Here is a 21,507-nt window from a genome sequence, read left to right as displayed (position 1 = left end):
ATACACGGGCAGATAAGTCAACAGTGTGTATTGGCATACATATAGCTGGTGACATAATAAACTTTACGATATAAAGTGGTGGGCCAATAGGATGGCCGGGTTATCTCTATGACACACATTATTGACGGAACAATACACTGAACGGTTGTGATGTTAAAACCACTATTCTAATAGCATAGCCTAGATACAGACGGCGTACCTCACACAGGCGGGTAAAGGCCGTTAACGATTACTGTAGGCCAATGCTTCAACAAACTTGTGTCATAGTAAACTCTACGATATAAAATAGTGGGCCAATAGGATGGCCGGGTTATCTCTATGACACACATAATTGATGGAACAATACACTGAACAGTTGTGATGTTAAAACCACTATTCTAAACACATAGCCTAAATACAGACGGCGTACCTCACACAGGCGGGTAAAGGCCGTTAACGATTATAGTAGGCCAATGCTTCAACATATACAGTGATGGCGTACCTCGCACATGCTGGTAAAGGCCATTACAGATCAGACCAGAAAAATCTTTAGGTCAAAGTGGCCAGTTGCGAGAAAGAACTGTCCTGTTCGTTGAGCCCTGATTCAATTGAGTCAAAGGTCAGCATCCATCTGAGTTCCCGTGTGTTTAAGATGTTGGAGAGGTTGCCCCCCCGGGGTCCCAGTGTGGCTCTTTCAATGATTACCCATTTCAGACTTTCCGGTGAGTGACCTGCTGTGGAAAAGTGGTCAACCAAGGGTGCGCCTTGGACTTGGCAACGGATTCTACTCATGTGTTGAAGTATCCTGGTTTTAGCTTTTTGCTGAGTCTGCCCGATGTATACCAAATTACACGGACAAAGGATGGCGTAAATGATATTGACCGTGTTGCAATTGGTATGACTCTTGAGTGGAATCTTGTGATGACGATATGTAAATTCTTTGGTCTGGATCGTACTGTCACAGGCTTTGCAGCCACCACATCGAAAGTGGCCCAGAATTGGAGGTAGGTTCCACATGGTATTGATGGTAGGGGCCTCCGGTGTACTGAGGAGAGAGCGGACGACATGATCTTTGACACTCCTTGCTTTTTTAAAAGCATGTAATGGCAGTTCTGTTTGCTGGATATCATCCGATATCAATTCCCAGTGGTTGTTAATGATGCGTTTTATTTTGTTGCTTTTAGTGTTAAACGTTGTGACGCATACAATTCTCTGTTCCGTCTGGTCCTTATCAGTTTTAGGAACCAGTAACTCCTCGCGTGGGTAGAACCAGGCTCTTTTCCTTGCCCGCTTGACCAATTGTTTAGGGTAGCCTCTGCTCAGAAGTCTCTGTTTCAGTTCTTCTGATTCGGTGAAATAGTGTTCTTTGATGGAGCAATTTCGGTGTAAGCGTAGAAATTGCCCGAACGGCAGGTTATCCCGCAATGCTCGAGGGTGGTGGCTGCCGTAGTGCAGAAGTGAATACCTTTCGGCAGGTTTACGGTATAGTCTGGTCAATAGATGCCCTGTGTTCTCATAGATTGTGAGATCCAAAAAATTGATTTGATGGTTATCTGATTGGATGGTGAATTTTAAAAATTGAGATTGAGCATTCAGCCATTCAAAAAACCCCATCAGTTGTTCCAAGTTGCCTTGCCAGATCAGTAAGATGTCGTCTATGTATCTCATCCAGAGACCGAGATGGTCTCTGAATGGATTGATCGAGTTGAGTACAGTGTCTTGTTCGAAGGCAGCCATGTATAGAATGGCTACATCCGGGGCAAAGGGCGCTCCCATGGCTACTCCCGATGTTTGCATATAGAATTTCTCCTTGAAGACAAAGAAGTTCTTAGTCATCGCTATGCGTAGCAACGCCACTATAAACTCAGTCGGTACTTGACCGGGGAAGGGCGCTGGTTCAGGCAACGTGTGATAACCATTAGGGCTTCCTGTTGCGGGATGCACGTGTACAGTGACACGACGTCACATGTAGCTAAAAGTTGTTGGTTAGCATCAAAGGGTAGATGTTCCACGATGTTTATGGTGTGCATGGTGTCACGCAAATAGGCCGGAGTGGCCTCTGCAATTGGCTTTAGAAAGAAATCAATGTATTGCCCCAGGGGCTCAAGGATCGAGCCGCACCCGGATACTATAGGTCGGCCAGGGGGGTCGACCATTGATTTATGTATCTTGGGTATGGTGTAAATAGTTGGCAGCCGTGGGTGTGGTTTGTTCAGAAACTTGAACTCCAGTTCGGTAAGGAAACCTTGGTCTAGGCCAGCTGTGGTGATTTCAAGAATATCTCGTGCAATTGCCTGAGAAGGATCAGATCTTAATAGATGATAACTGGTGCCGTCATTCAATTGACGGAGAATTTCTAATTCATAAGAGCTAGCATCCTGTACCACAATGGCGCCACCCTTGTCGGCCGGTTTGATGACAAGTTGGGTGTTCTGAGATAATGATTGTAGGGCCAATTTCTCATTTTTGCTGGTGTTGAATCTGGTGTAGCCTTTGGTTCCTAGAAGTTGCAGTATGTCCCGTAATACAACTGATTCGTAGGCCAGAATCTTATGTGACATAGCACTGCTGAATGGGACAAAGGTCGATGGAGGTCTCAGACCCGTGACAGATGATTGTGCACTTGGTGCGGAGTTTCTGAAGAAATATTTTAACCTGATTTTGCGAAAAAATTTATACAGTTCGGTGCGAATCACAAACGAGTCTGGGTGGCTAGTGGGGACATAGGATAAACCCTTCTCCAGTATTTTAATTTCATCTTCGTTTAGAATTTGGTTTGATATATTGACAACAGGGCTGTCTGTACCAGGGGGAGCTCCTCCAAGAAGTCGTAACCTGGGGTAAGTTGCTGCCTCTGAGGTGTTGGTGCCGACTACCATCTGTAGGTCTTGTTGCGGTAACACGTTCCCCGTGCTGTGGCTCTGACTGGAAATGTACTTGTTTTTGTTGTTGTTGGCCACGACCCCCATTCCAGGTGTTGGTGTTCTGCTGAGATCCACGTTGTTGGCCGCGCGGCCAGAAATTGCCTCTGCCTCGAGGTGGGCGCCATGTGCCCTGGCGTTGCCCTAAAAAAGGGTTGAACTGGTATTGCTGGTGGTAGCCGGGATCAGAATAGTTTTGTTGATAGCTAGGACCAGGTTGATCTTGTTCGCCTTCCGAGCTGTAAGAAGAGTCGGAAAAGGTATAGTAATTACGTCTGCCTCTAGACGCTCCTCGGCCACGGTTAAGGAATCTGCCTTGATTATCTTGCTTGAAATGGTCCTCTTGAAGATACGGATAAGTTTTCTTCTTATCGTACAATCTGATGTCTCGTGCAAGTTTCTCCAGTTTTCGATTCTGGGTTGTTAAGTCGAAGTCGTGGAGTGAGGTATGTAGGTTAGTGATGGTTTCCTTAGCGCTTTCGAAATTGGGATCAGCGGTAATTTCAGCTTTTAAGGTGTTGATTTCCGCAGTGATTAGTTTGACTTGGTCAGCAGCAGTTTCAACGCCGAGGACCATCCAGTGACGGCTGCAATTATTCTGGAATGTGGGAATGACTATTGACTTGCGTTAGTCTGACCTGTGATGCGTGGCACACAAAGCTGGCATGAAGAAGCTGGTAGTGTCTACATGCAAAGTAAAACATGCAAAAGCAGGCATTAGCAAACTAAACATGCTTTTTAGGGCTCGCCTACTGATGCGCGTGCGCATAGCTGGCGAAGCTCTATAGTGGCTTATCCAGAGTTTAACCACTGGCTATTCCATGCAGTGCATGTGCGCTTTTTAGGTCATTGCGCAAGAGCAAGCCTTAAAGAGCGCGTGCACAATGCCACCAGCCGCCTGCCTGCCTGCCTCGCATTACCACATCAAAGGCAGCCCAGCCTCCCTCCCACAAGCTTCTCAGCGTGCGCTCTGCATTTCTCCTGCCAGCGCATTTCTCATCCCCTAATTATTCACGGCCGGCCGGCCGTACTTTCAGTTTCACGGCCGCCAGGCCATGTCTCCTTTTATGCTCTCTGATGCTGACACATCAGTTGCATCATCGCTTCTCATTTAATTTTTTTTTTTTTAGCATGTTGTACAGCATCTAGCTCCTGTATGACGTGGTACATGTAACATGGCCTTCTGGCAATGGTGGCAGCATTGCTTGTTTATTTAGCCTGTCGCTTTGCCGTCTCACACAAACACACACACAGCCTTTCCCTGTTTGCTTCCTGGCATCCCTGCTTCCGCCTGCTACTTGAAAAAAAGCCTCTGTCTCTCACCCCCAAGTCTTCGCTGCACTTATTCACAACTGGCGGCAGAACTAGCCTTCCATCTCGGAGTCAGTTTTGTTAAGATACACTTTTTTCATCTCTTCCCTTTGACCGCCCACTTTACTAAACGTTTAATACTGGAGGTGTCTGCATTTCACTTCCATGCTCCAAATGCATCAGCGCACATTTACTTAAAAAAACATGCAGCCCCTCGCATCCGGAGTCTCTCTTCTGGGGCCCCTTCCTTCCAGCCCTCACAAATCCCCACACCACGCATACCTTATCTCCTTCATCTGGCCATACATTTTCACAGGCTGCCCATTTGCTTTGCTCTCACGTTCTCTCTCCCTCTGTCCGTCTGTTACAAATGCATGTTATTTAAAATGCAGAGTACGTTTTCATTTTTAATTTACCCGAGAGGATTCCTGCAGCCCTTTTTATTTAAACCGACCCTCTCCATTTACCTTTTAAACTTTTTTTTCAATTTTTTTTCTCTCATTCTAGAGTCCCCTCCTCCTACAACTAAAGATACCCCTTTATTTTCATTTTTTTCTCTGCGTAATCTCTATTTTCATTCATGCTTGTCTTAATCCAGAAGTCTCTGCTAAAAGAAATTAATGTAACTTTAAAACATTCTCTCTCTCTCTCCCCCTCTCTCTCCCCCTCTCTCTCCTCTCTCCCTCTCTTTACCCTCTCCTTTTTCTCCCTCTCCCCATCTCCCACTCAGCACCACCACAGCATCACTCAGCACCACCACAGCATCACTCAGCAACACAACAGCACCACTCAGCACCACCACAGCACCACTCAACGCCACCACAGAACCACCACAGCACCACTCAGCACCACCACAGCACCACTCAGCACCACCACAGCACCACTCAGCACTACCACAGCATCACTCAGCAACACCACAGCATCACTCAGCACCACCCCAGCATCACTCAGCACCACTCACCATCACCACACCATCACTCAGCATGACCCCAGCATCACGCAGCACCACCACAGCACCACTCAGTATCACCACATCATCACTCAGCGCTACCCCAGCATCACTCAGCACCACCACATTATCACTCAGCACCGCCACATTATCACTCAGCGCCACCCCAGCATCACTCAGTGCCACCCCAGCATCACTCAGCGCAACCACAACATCACTCAGCGCAACCACAGCATCACTCAACGCAACCACAGCATGACTCAGCACAACCACAGCATCACTCAGCGCAACCACAGCATCACTCCGCGCAACAACAGCACCACTCAGCACCACCACAGCTTCACTGGTTCAAATATGTTCTTTGAATGTTTCAAGCTGTTTTCAAGCTTTCACGCTTTATTACAAATCACAAAAAGATGTTAATATTTCACTTCTGTTCTTGGATTTTCGTCACAATAAAAAACACTGAACATAATCTTCACAAAAGTTATTTACAAAAATGTATGCTATTGTCATTACAAATTAAATAAATTATTTAAGTATTAATTATTTAAAAAAATTAAAAGCATTGTTATTTGTAATATCAATACATCTAAGTCACGTAAATATAACACATGTTGCATTACAAATGCTATAGGTGTCACATTTGCGAAAATTATAACTATTGCCATTGTAAATGACAAAGCTATTAATTTAACTATTTGAAAAAATAACACATAAATAAAAAAAAATGTATAAGAGCAATAGCTCAAACTTTCCTAATGCGAGCCCTATTGCATTTCCAATGCTTGTTTAGAAAAGATAGTACAGATACCTTCTCTAAATAAAGTGTATTTGGCCAAGGTCCTTCTATGCATGTTTTTAGACATGGGAGTCTCTAGTTGGCTGAGGTAGGTACCTCTTTCCAAGTAGGGACTCTTGCTTCTAGTTAGGGTAAGGGGGATACACTTCTAAAATAACCCCTTCTCACCCCCTTGATAGCTTGACACGAGCAGACAGGCTTATCTCAGAGGCAATGTGTGAAGCATTTGGGAACACACATAGTAATACAGTGAAAACACTAAATATTGACACCACACCCGTTTAAAAAACATAACTAATCTTTATCTAAAGCATAACAAGACCAAACAACAAAATCCACACTACAGTAATAAAAATATGACTTTCAAATGGTAGAAATAGTTCAGTTCAAAGCACATTGCAGATGCAACACTTTTCACACAAAGTACCTCGGATGCATTACGCAAACAAAGAAAACTGGCCGCAGGGAAGGTGATGTGTTGGTTCCTTGCACTCAGGGAAGGGGATGCATCAGTTCCCTACTCTGGGGAAGGGAATGCATTTGTTCCTTACCGGAGAGGAGGTGATGTGTTGATTTCTTACTGCATGGGAAAGTAATTCGTTGGTTTCTTACTGCATCCCCCAATGAGGCATCAGACTTGGTGTCTCAATGCAATGCGACGATCCTGGACGATGCGTGGATTCTGGAGCCGTACAGCAGGGCTCACGTCGGAATCGGTGCGGTAATCCAAGACTTCGGAGATCGTTGCACTCAATGCGACGGTAAGCAATTTCTCGAGCTGCGGCAGGTGCTGCAACGGTTCCTTCGGCGATGCGTCAAAAACATGATCGATTGCTTCACGCTTCTCTGTGTTGCGTTGATTTTCCAGCTCCCAGTGGAGAACAGGGTCTAGAGGTCCAAAACAACAGCCAGCACCTCTTTGCATGTCAGTACTCCCAGCAAGGTAGTTCAGGGGAGCTGGTGGCGAAGTTGTTGTGTCCCTGAGACTTCAGAAAAGGAGGCAAGCTCAGTTTCAATCCCTTGAAGATCTTCTTCAAGCAGGGGACATAGTGAACAGCAAAGTGCTTTTCTGCTTTCCTTGGCAGCAAGTAACCACTGCTGGCCAAGGCTAGACAGCAAACAGCACAGGGGCAATATTCCGCCACAGATTCTTCGGCTCTTCTCCTTGGTAAAGGTTCCTCTTGATTCCCAGAAGTGATCAAACGTTCTGGGGTCTGGGCCCCAGTATTTATATCACAAAATCCTTTGTTCTCTGGTGGCAGATAAGCTCCGTGCTCAGTCAAAACCAGTTCTGTCCTCTCTGGTGCAGCTTCCTGGCAGGACGTGGAGACAGTATTGTCCTGGGCAGACCAGGAAATCTCACCCTCAACACTAAATGCAGCCCAGGTCTATTCAGCCCAGCCCAGACTCATCAGGTTCTCAGTAGCCACTGATGTTTCCCAGCCCCTGTCATCCAAAAGCCAGACATGCAATACACAAACCTGGCAGAGGCACACTGGATGGCTAAGCTAGAAAATACCCAGTTTCTAAAAGTGGTATTTTCAAAAACAGAATGAAAAAATCTCCCTCACTAAACGATGTATTTTAACATTCTGAATTCAGGCATACTAAACTTTATTTTCCTACCTGGTTCCCAGGGGAAGTTATGTTTATAAGATGTTATAAATAAACTTCCCATTCTATCCTATTGGAACAGGTAGCCTTGCAATAATGAAAAACGAAATTGGCAGTAATTCACTATCAGGACATGCCACACACACCAAGGCATGTCCTACCTTTGGTTTGCTTTGTTCGCCCTTAGTTGGCAGGGTATGCCCAGACGTGGGTCCCTTGCTCACTTTGCCACTGGATTCAAGCTAGCCTTGCTGATGACGGCTGATTAGCCAGAAACAGGTCCCAGGATGCTTGTTTCCGGTCCAGGGAAGACATGGCTTGGTAGTTCAGGCTGGACTGTTCCCATGAGGCACAGGGTCAGACTGATTTGCATATTGCCACGTCTGTACTGGGGTGGTGGAGTGAGCTAAAGAATGATGATGGATTAAACCCAGATCAGTTGACTGGGGGTGAGTGCATGCAATGTTCAACACTCCGTCTATCATCCCCTTTGGTTTTACCATGTCCTACCTTTCACATACACTGCACCCTGCCCACAGGGATACCTTGGACCTACTAGGGCTGACTAACATGTAAGAAAAGGGAAGGTTAGGGCCTGGCAAGAGGGCACACTTTCCAAGTCAACATGGCAGTACTAGACTGCACACAGGTTCTGCAGTGGCAGGCCAAAGTTACATTTACAGGTTGCATATGCGGGTGGCACAATCAGTGCTGCAGCCCACTAGCAGCATTTGATACACAGGCCCTGGGCACACACAGTGCACTGGACTAGGGACTGACTAGTAAATCAAATCAACCAATCATGGAAACACCAATCCATAACAACAAGTTACAAAGGGAGCACTTGCACTTTGGCACAGAACAGCAGTGGCAGATCGCCCAAAGCATCTGGACCAGAAAAACAGAGTCTAAAACACAGCAAAAACACAGGAAGCATGAGGCAAAAAATGCAAGGGAGACTCACGCCAATGGTGTCAGGACTAACACATGTCCCCTCCATATGAAATGTGGGGAGAACTACCCACCCTCTTGGGAGCTCTCTTCACCTACCAGGGTGGTGTTCCACAGTGAAGCCCATCCCCTGAGGGAAATTGCCCACCTCAACAGATTTTGATTCACACCTCTCATTTGCATCAACCATCTGAAGGGCCTGTCATCGGTCTGAATCTGGAAGTGAGTCCCAGACAAGTGGTGCCTCAGCTTCTTCAGTGCCCCGGCCACAGCAAATGCCTCACGCTCAATCGCACTCCATCTCTGTTCCTGTGGAATTAACCTCCTACTAATGAAGGCTACAGGTTGGCCTAGGCCCTGCTCATTTAGTTGTGAGAACACAGCCTCCACACCATCTTCTGAAGCATCTGTATGCACAATGAATTCCCTTGAGAAATTGGGCACCTGAAGCATGGGGGCCGTGCACATGGCAGATTTCAGGGCATCACAATCCTTCTGGCAGGCGTCAGTCCAGTTTACCTTCCTGGCCTGCTTCCTGTAAGTCAACTCTGTCAAGGGGCCACCAATGGTGCCATACCCATTGACAAATCTCCTGTAATACCCAGTGATTCCCAAGAAGGCTCTGACCTCTGTCTGGGTCTTGGGGGGATTCCAAGCCAGAATGGTATCAATCTTCTGCTGTAGGGGCACCACTTACACCCCATGGGCTCACCAAGACCCGTAATCATGCCCTTTAGGGTCTGGTTGAATCTCTCAATCAGCCCATTACCTTGGGGGTGGTAAGGAGTGGTGAACGTGTAGGTAACACTATACTCCTGCCTCAGGGACTTCATATACTTAGGTATGAAGTTGGCATCACGGTCGGACACCACCTCTCTGGGGAACCGCACATCAGAGAAAATCCCCATTAATGCACGACCAACCACCCCGGGCATCACAATCCGGAGAGGGATGACTTCCAGGTACCGGGTAGCTTGATCCAGCAAGACCAGGATGAACCTGTTACCCATGGCTGTCTTGGGATCCAGAGGCCACCCAGTGTCAATACCTTCCCTCTCAAAGGGGGTGCTAACCACAGGCAAAAGTTGGAGAGGAGCTTGACTCTTCCCCCCACTCTTACCACTTGCCTGGCAAGTTTGGCAAGATCTACAATGAGTGTCAGAACTCTTTCACATTTGGGGCCAGTAAAAGTGGGTGACTAGCCTTTTAAAGGTCTTGTCTTTCCCCAAATGTCCTGCCAAAGGCACATCATGAGCCAGACCCAGTAGGAAGGCTCTGAAGCGCTGGGGTACCACCAGCACATGGGCTGATCCAAGCTCAGTAACCTCAGGCTCGCTATACAGGAGACCATTCTCCCAGTAAGTCCAATGTGATCCAGACTGATTACCTGCTGCCTGGTTCGCAGCCTGCTGCCTCAAACCAACATGAGAAGGGCCCCTGGTGGGGACCCCTTCCTGCTGCCAATGGCTCAGCTCAAACAGGCCCTCCAGTTCAGCCACTTGTTATTCTGTAGGCTCTAGAGCATCCCCCTCAAGGTTTGCCTCCTCCTGGACCGTGTGAACTTCATGGGTCGGTTTCCCACACCAGCTGCCTCTTCTCATTCTGGCAGGCACCTGGAGCCCTCTTTCAGGCGCCAGGTCCTCTTGAATGCCCTTACTGGCTGCCTTTGAGCGAGTGGTTACACACGTCGACTCAGGCAGACCCAACATCTTTGAATGAGACCTCTGCTTCACTTTGGCCCAAGGGGAGCTCTCCAAATCACTGCCTAGCAGACAGTCAACAGGCATGGCTGGCCTTACAGCTACATTCAAGGTACATTAGTCCCCGCGCCCCACTCAAAGGGAACCTGTGCCACTTTGCAGAGGCACTCTGAGTTGTCAGCTGCAACTACTGGGTAGAATGTTTTGGGGACCACATGCTCTTCAGATACCAGCCGAGAACTGACAGCTGTCCCACTGGCTCCGGTGTCTCTCAGAGCCTCCACACCATGTCCATTGATGGTCACCCACTGTCTGTACTTCTTAGTGTTATCAGGCAGATAAGTTCTTGGGACAATCTCACTGTCTCCTAAAGAGAACAGGGACATTTCTGCGGGACCCCACCCCTCTAGAGCACGCGTCTCCTCCCCCAAAGCTACACTAGCCATTTCCAGGGGGGGTGCACCAGTGGGTGAAGTGGTAAATTTCTTGGGACACCTAGGATCCCCTTGGAAGTGGTCAACCTGACCACAACCAAAACGTGCCTTGGAACACCTATGAACAGGCTTATATTTCGGCACCCGTGGCTTCTTTTAAGTGGGAGGCTGGGAACCCTTACCTTGGTTCCCTTGGGAATTACTTTGGAGCCCTTTTTGGAACTCCTTCTTTTTACTCTCCCCCCCTCTCTAGTGCTGGGGGACCCTGCTCACCTTTGGCGGAGTCTCCAACACAACCTTTTACTTCTACTACTGACCTGGTGCTGACCCAGCAGTCCGCCTCCACAGCAAATTCCTGAGGTCAGTCAGCTTACTGTCAATCAAGTGCTGGCGTAGCTCTGGAAAACCATTATCTGACAAGTGCTTCAATGCAGCCAAATCATATTACCCCTATAAATCATTCACCTTGCTACCCTTCACCCAACCATCCAGTGCTCTCCAAAAATAGGACACATACTCCACCCAAGTATTTGACCCCAGCATCTTGTACTTTCTAAATTTCTGCCTGTACAGTTCTGTGGTCAACCCATACCTTGCTATTAAGGCCACCTTCATGGGGGCATAGGACATCTGATCCTCAGTGGGCAATGCTAGTAATCTCTCCCTTTCTTCACTGATAAAACGGCCCCACAACACCCTTCCCATAAATCTCTCAGGGACTCTGTGGGACCTCTTTACTACCTCATAGGTCTCGAACCGCTGACCAATGTCCTCATGCTTCATGAAATCCTTAATAACATCCTTAGGGATGTATACCTTCCCTTCTCCAGGCACTGATGGTGCACTGCTACCACTGGGATTGCTCTCTAGACTTTTGGCTTCCAGATTCCACTCCCTTAACCCTCTTTCATGCTTTAAGAGCATCTTCTTCTCTTCCGTGGTCAATTTCTTACTCTCCAGCTCTAATTTCTTACTCTCCATGTCACACTCCTTCCCTAGCCTGAGCTTCGCGAGCTCTAATTCATGCACTCTGCTTCTCTCCCTGTCCTCCAACTCTTAGGGAGATAGACCCTTTGAAGGTACACGCTGCCCCCCTGGAAGGCAACTTCCCTCCAGTAAGGCCCAATAGGCCCTCCTGCTGCCCATCTAAATGCTCTCTCTCCACCATGTTCTCCTCAGTACGCTCACTGGCATTCCTTGATTACAACCAAGCCCTCAGCTCCTTTGGCATTCCTCCTTTCTGATGAGGCATCTCACAGAGATTTTACATTTTTTGCAGACAGCTTTAAGTTGTCGCACAGTGTAGGTATCAACTCTCTCCTCTTCAAATTCGATATCCACTATTGCAAGTGATGCAAGTGTTGCTGGTCTACTCATGGTGAAAATTGGCAGTTCTCAAGATGCAAAAATTTCCAAGGAAAAAGCTCTACCACATGTATGTGGTTGCGTAATGGTCTGCATTATACGAGTAGTGTACACCAATCTCTGTATGTAAATCACAAATGCAGATCCTCACCGCTGACCTCCAGTGTTAGAAATGGGGAACTCTTATTGGCAGAGGTAGGTACCTTTGTCCAAATAGGGACCCTTGCTTTTAGTTTTAGTCAGGGTAAGGGGGATACACTTCTAAAATAACCCCTGCTCACCCCCTTGGTTGCTTGGCATGAGCAGACATACTTATCTCAGAGGCATTGTGTAAAGCATTTGTGAACACATACAGTAATACAGTGAAAACACTACAAATGGACACCTCACCAGTTAAGAAAAATAAGTAACCTTTAGCTAAACCAAAACAAGACCAAATGACAAAAATCCACAATACAGTAATAAAAATATAACTTGAAGATGGTAGAAATAGTTCAGTTCAAATGCAGATGTGACACTTTTCACATAAAGTCTCTTTGATGTGTCACGTAAACAAACAAAACAGGCCGCAGGGAGGGTGATGCGTCTCTTCCTTACACTCAGGGAAGGTGATGCGTTGGTTCCTTGCGCCTGAGGAGGTGATGTTTTGGTTCCTTACTGCTGCGCAGGGGAGGTGATGCATCGGTTACTTACTGGAGAGCAGGTGACGTGTCGGTTTCTTGCTGCGTGGGGAGTTGTTGCATCTGTTTCTTACTGCATCCCCAACGAGGCAACAGACCTCAATGCGATGCAACGATCCGGGATGATGCGTGGATTCTTGCAGCCACACAGCAGGGCTTGCGTCACAATTGGTGGAGTGATGTCGGACTTCGGAGATCGTTGCACTCGATGCGACTTGCTGTGATTTCTCGAGCTACGGCAGGCGCTGGGACGGTTCCTTCGGCGATGCGTTGGAAACAGGTACGGATGCGTCACTCTTTTGGTGTATCATTGATTTTCCAGCTCCCAGCAGAGACCAGTCTTTAGAGGTCCATAACAACAGCAGGCACCTCTTTGCAGGTCAAACCCCCCCAAGCAAGGCAGTTCAGGGTAGCTGGTAGTGAATCCTTTGTGTTCCTGAGACTTCAGAACAGGAGGCAAGCTCATTTTCAAGCCCTTAGAGATCTTCTTCAATCAGTAGACACAGCAAACAGCAAAGTCCTTTACTCCTTTCCCAGACAGCAAGTAGCCACTGCAGACCAACCCCAGACAACAAACAGCACAGGGGCAGTATTCCTCCACAGCTTCTCCGGCTCTTTTCCATGGCAAAGCTTCCTCATGATTCCCAGAAGTGATCTAAAGTTCTCGGGTCTGGGCCCCAATATTTATATCACAAAATCCTTTATCCTCTGGTGGCAGAGAAGCCCTGTGCTTAGTCAAAACCGGTTCTGTTCTCTCTGGTGCAGCTTCCTGGCAGGAGCTGGAGACAGCATGCTGGAGACAGTCCTGGGCAGACCCGGCCCATTCAGGTGAAAGGAAATCTCCTCTCCCTAGTCTAAATGCAGCCCAGGCCTATTCAGCCCAGCCCTGACTCATCAGGCTCTCTGGAGCCACTGCTGTTTCCCAGCCCCTGTAATCCAAAAGCCAGACATGCAATACACAAACGTAGCAGAGGCACACTGGATGGCTAAGCAAGAAAATACCCACTTTCTAGGAGTTGTATTTTCAAACACAGAATCTAAAAATCACCTTCACCAAAATATGTATTTTAACATTCTGAGTTCAGGCATACCAAACTTTATTTTCCTACCTTGTTCCCAGCTGTAGTTATGTTTATAAGATGTTGTAAACAAATTCACCATTCTGTCCTATGGTAACAAGTAGCCTTGCAATAGTGAAAAGCACAATTGGTAGTTTTCCACTATCAGGACATGCCACACATACCAGGGCATCTCCTACCTTTCACATACACTGCATTCTGCCCACAGGGGTACCTTGGGCCTACCTTAGAGGTGACTAACATGTAATTAAAGGGACGGTTAGGGCCTGATAAGTGGGTACACATGCCAAGTCGACATGGCAGTACTAGACTGCACACAAGCTCTGCAATGGCATGCCAGAATTACATTTACAGGCTGCTTATGTGAGTGGCACAATCAGTGCTGCAGCCCACTAGCAGCATTTCATTTACAAGCTCTGGGCACACACAGTGCACTGGACTAGGGACTGACTAGTAAATCAAATCAGCCAATCATAACAACAAGTTACAGAGGGAGCACTTGCACTTTGTCACTGAACAGCAGTGGCAAAGCACCCAAAGCATCTCGACCAGTAAAACAGAGTCCAACACACAGCAATAACACAAGAGACAAAAGACAAAACATGCAGGGGAGACCTATGCCAATGGTACCAGGTCTAATACATGACAAGACATCTAAGCAATGGAGGCTGTGCTTAATTTGTAAAAGAATAAGTGCCGGGACACAAGGTTTTGGTCAGAAGCTCACGACTGGTGCTACTGAATGTCAGCATGCCAAATAGCAAAGCAGCTTAATGTTAATTCCACATAATGCATCTTTAATCCATTACCAGACACTTTTTATCCGACCCTATGTCTCGGTCTTGCAGATTCCTGCTTCACCCCTTGTTACAGTTTTTTGTTTATCTCTTTGTCCTTCTTTCCCACGTGTGTTTTTTTTCTCTACTCCTGGAAGTTTGGTGCAGAAAAATAAGTGCCTGTCCCCATAAATGAGTGCCTGGGGCTACAATTTCGACCACCGGCATTAAGCACTGAACTTATGTATGCAGATATCCTGCCTGATTCATCTGCATACCCACAATCCTTTGCCACACCCTCCTGTTATTGTCAGAGACAAATGCATAAGCAGATCAATGGATAGATATGCATAGTATTGGGTTAGTTTAGGATCTCCGTGAAGTGGAATAACACTGCTGCATTTCCAATCAACAAGAAAAGCAAAATGACATTTAAAAACACGCTGTTCATGCAAAACACTATGGCATTGTTCTCTCTCTTTCTTTGTGCCCTATATTTCCCTAGCCTATTAACTAGATATTATTGAAATAGAGCACTGTTGTGATCAGAGCCCAACAAGCAATCTGAGGGTGTGTGCTTACAGCTCTTGCTGTTTTATGAATAAGGCAGCGTCTCCTGAAAGCCTACATCATCTATGTCCACCAACGTGACCTCAAAAATTGGGTCTTGTCCTAAGAGGTAAACACAGGATATAATTTCTGAAAATATTCTGGGCATTTTATTTTAATACAATATGCTGATTGTTAATGCTTCAGATCAACTTCTCCAGTAGTAGACGTGTACACAATTGCATCCTAAGTTTGGCTTCTGTATGCAGAGAGCTTTGCAGCATTGCCATGTTATACTTGGGGCCAGATTCACAAAGGGCGCCCACACTCATGTTGGAGGCCCTCTGTCTTGGTGGGGGGCCCACACTCATGGTGTGGGCCCACACGCATGGCAGGACCTCCGCAATGAGAAATTGTAATGTGGAGGTCAAGCCACGAGTGTAGGCCCCCTTGAACAACTGAAGGGCCTTCGCCTCGAATGCTGAGACTCTTTGTGAATTGGGCCCTCTATATTTCACGCATCTTAAATTCAAAATGCATCAGTTTAGTTGGTGGGCCATACATCTGCGCAGAAAGCACTGTTATTATTATTGCAGTGGTGGGCGGTAGGGTATGGAAGTGGTGGACGAGGTGGATGCGGGTGGGGTTTGAATAAAATAAAATATAATTTACCTGATCTCGCCGCATCTTTCCTCCATCTCTCACATATCGAGTGAGACTCTTCTGGAATGAACCCAGGCTCCCCACAGCCATTCAAAACCAAGCAATGCATTGCGTAATTGGTCTGAGCGCCCTTGTTCGGCCCTCAGCCATTGAATGGGGGCCTGGGCATGTTCTCCATGCAGGCTGTAATGCAGCCTGCATGGAGAACATGCAAAGTGCGCATGACTGTTTGGCCAGCCCGAAAGGTACATACAAAGTGCACAACCACTTCTCCTCTCTGACGTCAGGGCATGTACCCTAAAACCGGTCCCAGGATGCTTGTTTTCAGTCCAGGGAAGACCTGACTTGACAGTTTGGGCTGGACTGTTCCCATGAGGAATAGGGTTAAGACTGATATGCATATGGCTGGGTCTGGCCTGGGGTGACGAAGTGAGCTAAAGAACAAGGATGGATACAACCCAGATCAGTAACTGGGGGTGTCTGAAAAGTGTCAGCGCTCTGTCCATCATTTTATTGTGTTTGCTTTATACTATTCAAATAACCAGGGTTAGGAAATCATAAGTGCCCCCCAAGAATTAATGTGAAATTACAATGCCTAATAGAGTAAGGCCCTGATTTACAAAGGTAAACGTACACCTTTGTAAAAGTTTGCTATTTTTTTGTATTAACGAACTACAAGTTTATTTTTACTAACAGTAATTTTTCGAATCTGGAGATGCCACAGTCTGTATGGAGAGCTCCACACATAAAAAGATAGGACAGGCCTAACTTTTTCTTTGCAGAGTATCTGCCATGTTTGCGGAATCTCTACTGCTGTAAAATTACTTTCTGTGAAATTAAACTTGCAGTTTATGAATCTCCAAAAATAGTAAACTTACACAAAAGTTTAAGTTTACCTTATGAATCAGGTGCTAAGCGTGTTTGTTTTCTGCAAGATGCTGACGTGAAGTAAATAAATGTGCTATTTCAAGCAAGAAATTGTGTTAGGCTGAATTTGTTTTCACTGGTATGGCAGGTAACAAATGTGAGTATTTCATATCCTGATATCTTGCATTGCACATGCTCAGGTTATAGTCAGCGCCACTGGAACTATGTCATTTTATGGCTGTGGCATTTTCTGCAAAATTATGGATTTGCTGCATTTGCTACATAATCTATCATCTGCTGTATAATCTGCATACTTAAACTAATCTTCCTAGTTCAAAGGGATCAACAGTTTCTAAAATGCTGCAATACATGTTGTAGCACTGCTGAAGACCTTTGCAAAGGTTGACTGTTCACCTTTCAGTTTCCTATTACTATACCAACCCGTTCTCAGAAATTTTTTAGGAACCGCGACTCTCCTGTTGAGGGTCATGCATAGTTAGCACTCAATGATAGTACTGTAATATGTCATCATTACATATTCAGAGCTTATAGGTTTTAGCAAATGTATATTTACTTCTAAAGCTATTCACGGTATTATCAAGTATTGGCAAAGCAAGTAGGTTTTAAACTGTTGGCGCGTACATACATAGGCCTGCACACATAGGGGGTCGATTCTGATTTGGGAAAAAAAACCTCAGTACGATTTGTATCCGGAGCCCTCTCCGTACGAATCGTACCCGTCCGTCCGAGTCGCGAACTACGATCCGTATTCCGTGAATCCGTCCGAATCGTCACGATCCGTACGTATTGCAAGGCTGAAACCGTGAACCGTACGACTCGTACACATACCGTACGATTCGTACACATGCCGTACGACCCGACAAGTACGATCCGGACCGGGGTATGAGGATGCGATTCGTACGGTCCACGTCAGGTAAGGGCGAGTCGTACGGAAAAGCACACAAACACATACACACCGTACGGTCCGTGCCCCCCATGATCGCAGGGGTATGCACTGTACCCCTGTGATCATGGGGTTTACGAGCCAGACCCCATTGTACGATCGGTGTACGAGCCGTACCCCATGTACGATCGGTGTACGAGCCGTACCCCCATTGTACGATCGGTGTACGAGCCGTACCCCATTGTAGGATCGGTATACGAGCAGTACCCCATGTACGATCGGTGTACGAGGGGGGGCGATCATGGTGGGTACGCACCGTACCCGGGGGGGGCGTTCCGTACCTGTTTCGGCGCGAACTCTGCTTTTACGGCTGTTTTCAGCTCCCGTAGAAAAAGGGTCGTACGGTGCGTACCCAACACGTATCGTACTTGCTGGGTCGTAAAAACCAGCCGCGAACCGTACAGATGTCGCATACAGCGGGTTCCGAGGGAGAATCGTACGGAGATTAGAGTCGTACGGTGTCTTATACGACTCGTATGGAGTACGGCTCCTGGTACGTATCGTACTTCGTCGATTCGGAGCGATTTTTACCAGATCGGAATCGACCCCATAATGTTTGCAATAGAAGCACATTAAAGTCGACCTATTGCCTTTGTCAATGACTGATATATTCTTGTGATTAATGAGATCATGCATCAGGAAGAGGCAATATCCTGGGAACTGCAGTAGATCCGGAAGTTGGTGATATTTTATTGACAAAGTTTTTTTTCTTTTCTTTTGTGAAAGCAAGCAGTAAAATAGAAATCATCTCTCTTTTTGCTAAAAAAGTTAACACATTATTTGAAGGACATTTTTAGAAAACCTGACTGTGACCATAAATTCAAAACATCAACGCACATACGAATGCAAGCATTTACCATAGAGTCATTCACCATTTTGGCCAAATAGTTTGTGGTTGTACTTTACCTCCTTTTGTTTAAAAAAAGATATAAATACATTCTCAACATTGACATTTTTTTATTTTTAAGCCATAGTTTTCAGAAGTCTTAGCCATTCTTTGATCATTCATTCTTAATGGTCATGCAATATAGGTAACTATTATGAAAATAAGCACATATTACCTTCAACATTTTTGAATAGTCCAATCCAAAAATCTGACGATTTATATTTTTGTTGTTCCTGTTCTTGCCATATAAATGTGTTTTCATGCAAATCTTCAATAGAAGTTAGAGAGGCTCCTGCAAAGGATAAATCATATGTAGTTACTGTCTATACATTTTGTTTTGGGTGAAAACTGAAATGTTGACTTCAGCTCTGACCTTAAGGGACATATTTGTCAAACTTTCACACAACTCAACACAATGCAGCAAGCCACCTTGCTGTGTTACGCTGCGTGAAAGGGAAAAGGCAGGGAATGCGCTGTATTTAACATCATATGGAACGCTGCCTGTCCTTTCCATGCTCTGGTGCAAATTTGTCTGGCTAGTACCAAAACAGGTGCAAGGGTGCCTATGTCGTAAGCAGGATTGTTTTTGTACAGAAAGGGATATCTTCCTACGCAAATCCATCTTGAGAGGCATTTTCCTCTTTGTATCTGTGTTGCATTCTGCATTCAGATATTTCTCCTTGTTATGCCTCACCTGGGGAGGCATAATATTTTGACCCATACCTAGGTCTACCACTAATGGTAATCCGGAAATGTACCAAAATCAATAGGTGGAGGCGTGGGAACCTCCCTGGGGCAGAGCAATGCAAGACAGCGATTTGCACTGTCTTGCGTTACTCCAGATTTATCAAGTCATGAAGGGACTTGCTAGGTGGCATGATATATCTAACTTTGTTGTTGCATAGTCCTTGTGCCCCCTGGCTCGGGGCAATAGTGACACAACACATTGATAAATAAGCCCTTAGATGTCTTCAACACATATATAAGAAACTTGTTTCATTCATTGGTCGTAAGGGATTTATCCCTGATTATAAGAGCAGGGATACATTCTGATCCTGGCACAAACAGGAGTGTTTGGCCAGGGACCATAAATACTGCAATGCAGTAATTACTGTCTGGGGTGGGATATTTCATTCCACTGGCAATTGATTAATCTCGTAACACAAAGGAACTCTGAAAGGGGGGTCCAAGGGATTAGAAATTTAAAGACCTGCAAAAGTTGTTCCCCTAAATAAATAACTCAAAACACAATGGACTTCTTGGATCTGTAACATCTTGGAACCAGCAAAGAAAATAAAAAGGTGAACCTGTGTATCTCTAGCAGAACCTAATCGGGGAATGATCTCTTTTAGGACGAATGCCCTCACTCACCATAGGTGGCATGCTTAATCATTTGGGCTTTCTCCTCCCAGTGGAAAACCTAGTCCCACTGAGGATTATGACCACCTCACTGAGAGGTGGGAGCTCTGGGATGTTTTGTTGTTATATATACAGCAGGTATAGATGCTAAAATCCCAAAAGTGACCAGTGTAGTGATGTGAGGGAGCAGCTCAATACGTGAATGAAGGGTGAATTAAAACTGCCTAGTGCGGATGAAAAGTAACTTTATTAGCTCTTCTGGACTGGCAGGGTTAAAACGCAGTGCTAAGCAGTATCTAATTGAACTGCTGGATTGAAAAAGGTCGACATGTTTCAGCCATTTGTCATCCAACAAGTATGTCTGACTTTCTTCAGGACCAAAAAACAAAGCTGCTGCTGTATAAGTTGAGAGAAAGAAAAGCAAACTCTAATACAAAACCAGTAATTCTAGTTGAAATTCAGTATCACTGGAACTTATCTAAAGAAAATGAGACACAGAAGAACACAATCAATCAAACTCATTGGGTTATTCTGAACTTGATACAGTGTGAAGATGACCTTTTAGTCATTCCGCAAATCAGAGTCCAGCATGGTACTCTAAGGTTTGTTTACTCACCCAATTTAGTAGGACAAGCTAGCCCACCTCAACCTGGTCACAACTCAGGGAAGGGATCCCCGCTCTGAAATAATAAGAAAGCATCACAAGACTCTGGTATGTAGTAAGCGCGCTTCTCTATTGAATTCGTATCAGTGTAATAGTGGTGTCAAAAACAGCAGCAAACAAAATGGACACAAATTGCGAAAATGGTACTCAGTATGGGCAGATGCTATCATAGCTCTCCATTAGGAAAGAGGTCGTACATAAAAGTAGTTCCATTATTTCAGACAGGCTAAAGCCAAAGGGATGGTCAAAACGTATTCTGCTGTCTCGTGGTGTATACTAATGCTGAATACAGTAGTACAATCCAAATTATAGTTAACAGCCTTTCAAAGGGTGATATGACAGAAGGGTCTACATATATGTGTCAAGAGAGCGCTAACCCTCGCAAGTATCTACAAAGCCAAAAAGCTCGGGAGTGTACTCCCACCCCAGTACCTGACAGTGGTAGGCAATCGCCCCGGTATAAGAATAGGTAATTGCATTAAAATGTGTGTTTTTAACACGTACCATTGTTCAAATGTAACATGTCGGAAAACCGGCTTAGGAAAGGCCACAGTGCTAAAACAATTACTACTAAATGTGCTAACAGGTCCCGGCAGTGAACACGACAGAAGTAACTATGTGTTCCGCCTGCAACCTAACATGGTATGCAATCTACCCGGTGAAAGAATGGGCAATAGCCTTAGAATGCATGTATCACACTCGCACCTATGACCGTTAACAAAGTGAAACACTTTGCATTAGGTGAATACTTTTGCTAGCACTACTTCCTTCCAAATAAATGAAAAAACAGAATGGTTATGCTAACGTGCCCCGCCTCACTCACCTATCCGTCTGTACTCCGCTCGGACCAGCTACTTCAATCAGATCTTCCCCATTGTTATTCGCAGCTCGTTTCCGTGATCTGCAAATAGTATTTAGCGGGTAGTTCTTTTCTTTGAGTTGGGTGCTCAATACCTTATCATGTTCTTTGTATTTCACTATTGTGGAACAATTT

At 45.8% G+C, this 21,507-nt stretch overlaps 1 protein-coding gene across 1 annotated transcript in view; it reads right to left on the bottom strand.

Moving 5' to 3' along the window:
* Nucleotides 1-21,507, bottom strand: part of LOC144784640 (macrophage mannose receptor 1-like) — a 765,034-nt gene that overhangs the window by 45,388 nt on the left and 698,139 nt on the right. Inside the window, exon 27 of the mRNA XM_078663569.1 lies at nucleotides 18,666-18,782. Within this exon, the coding sequence (XP_078519695.1) occupies nucleotides 18,666-18,782 (117 nt within the window). The remainder of the gene's footprint in view (nucleotides 1-18,665; nucleotides 18,783-21,507) is intronic.

The sequence above is a fragment of the Lissotriton helveticus genome, chromosome 10 (genome assembly GCF_964261635.1).
Source record: "Lissotriton helveticus chromosome 10, aLisHel1.1, whole genome shotgun sequence".
Taxonomy (NCBI): Eukaryota; Metazoa; Chordata; class Amphibia; order Caudata; family Salamandridae; genus Lissotriton; species Lissotriton helveticus.
This window is presented reverse-complemented; position numbering and strand designations above follow the sequence as displayed.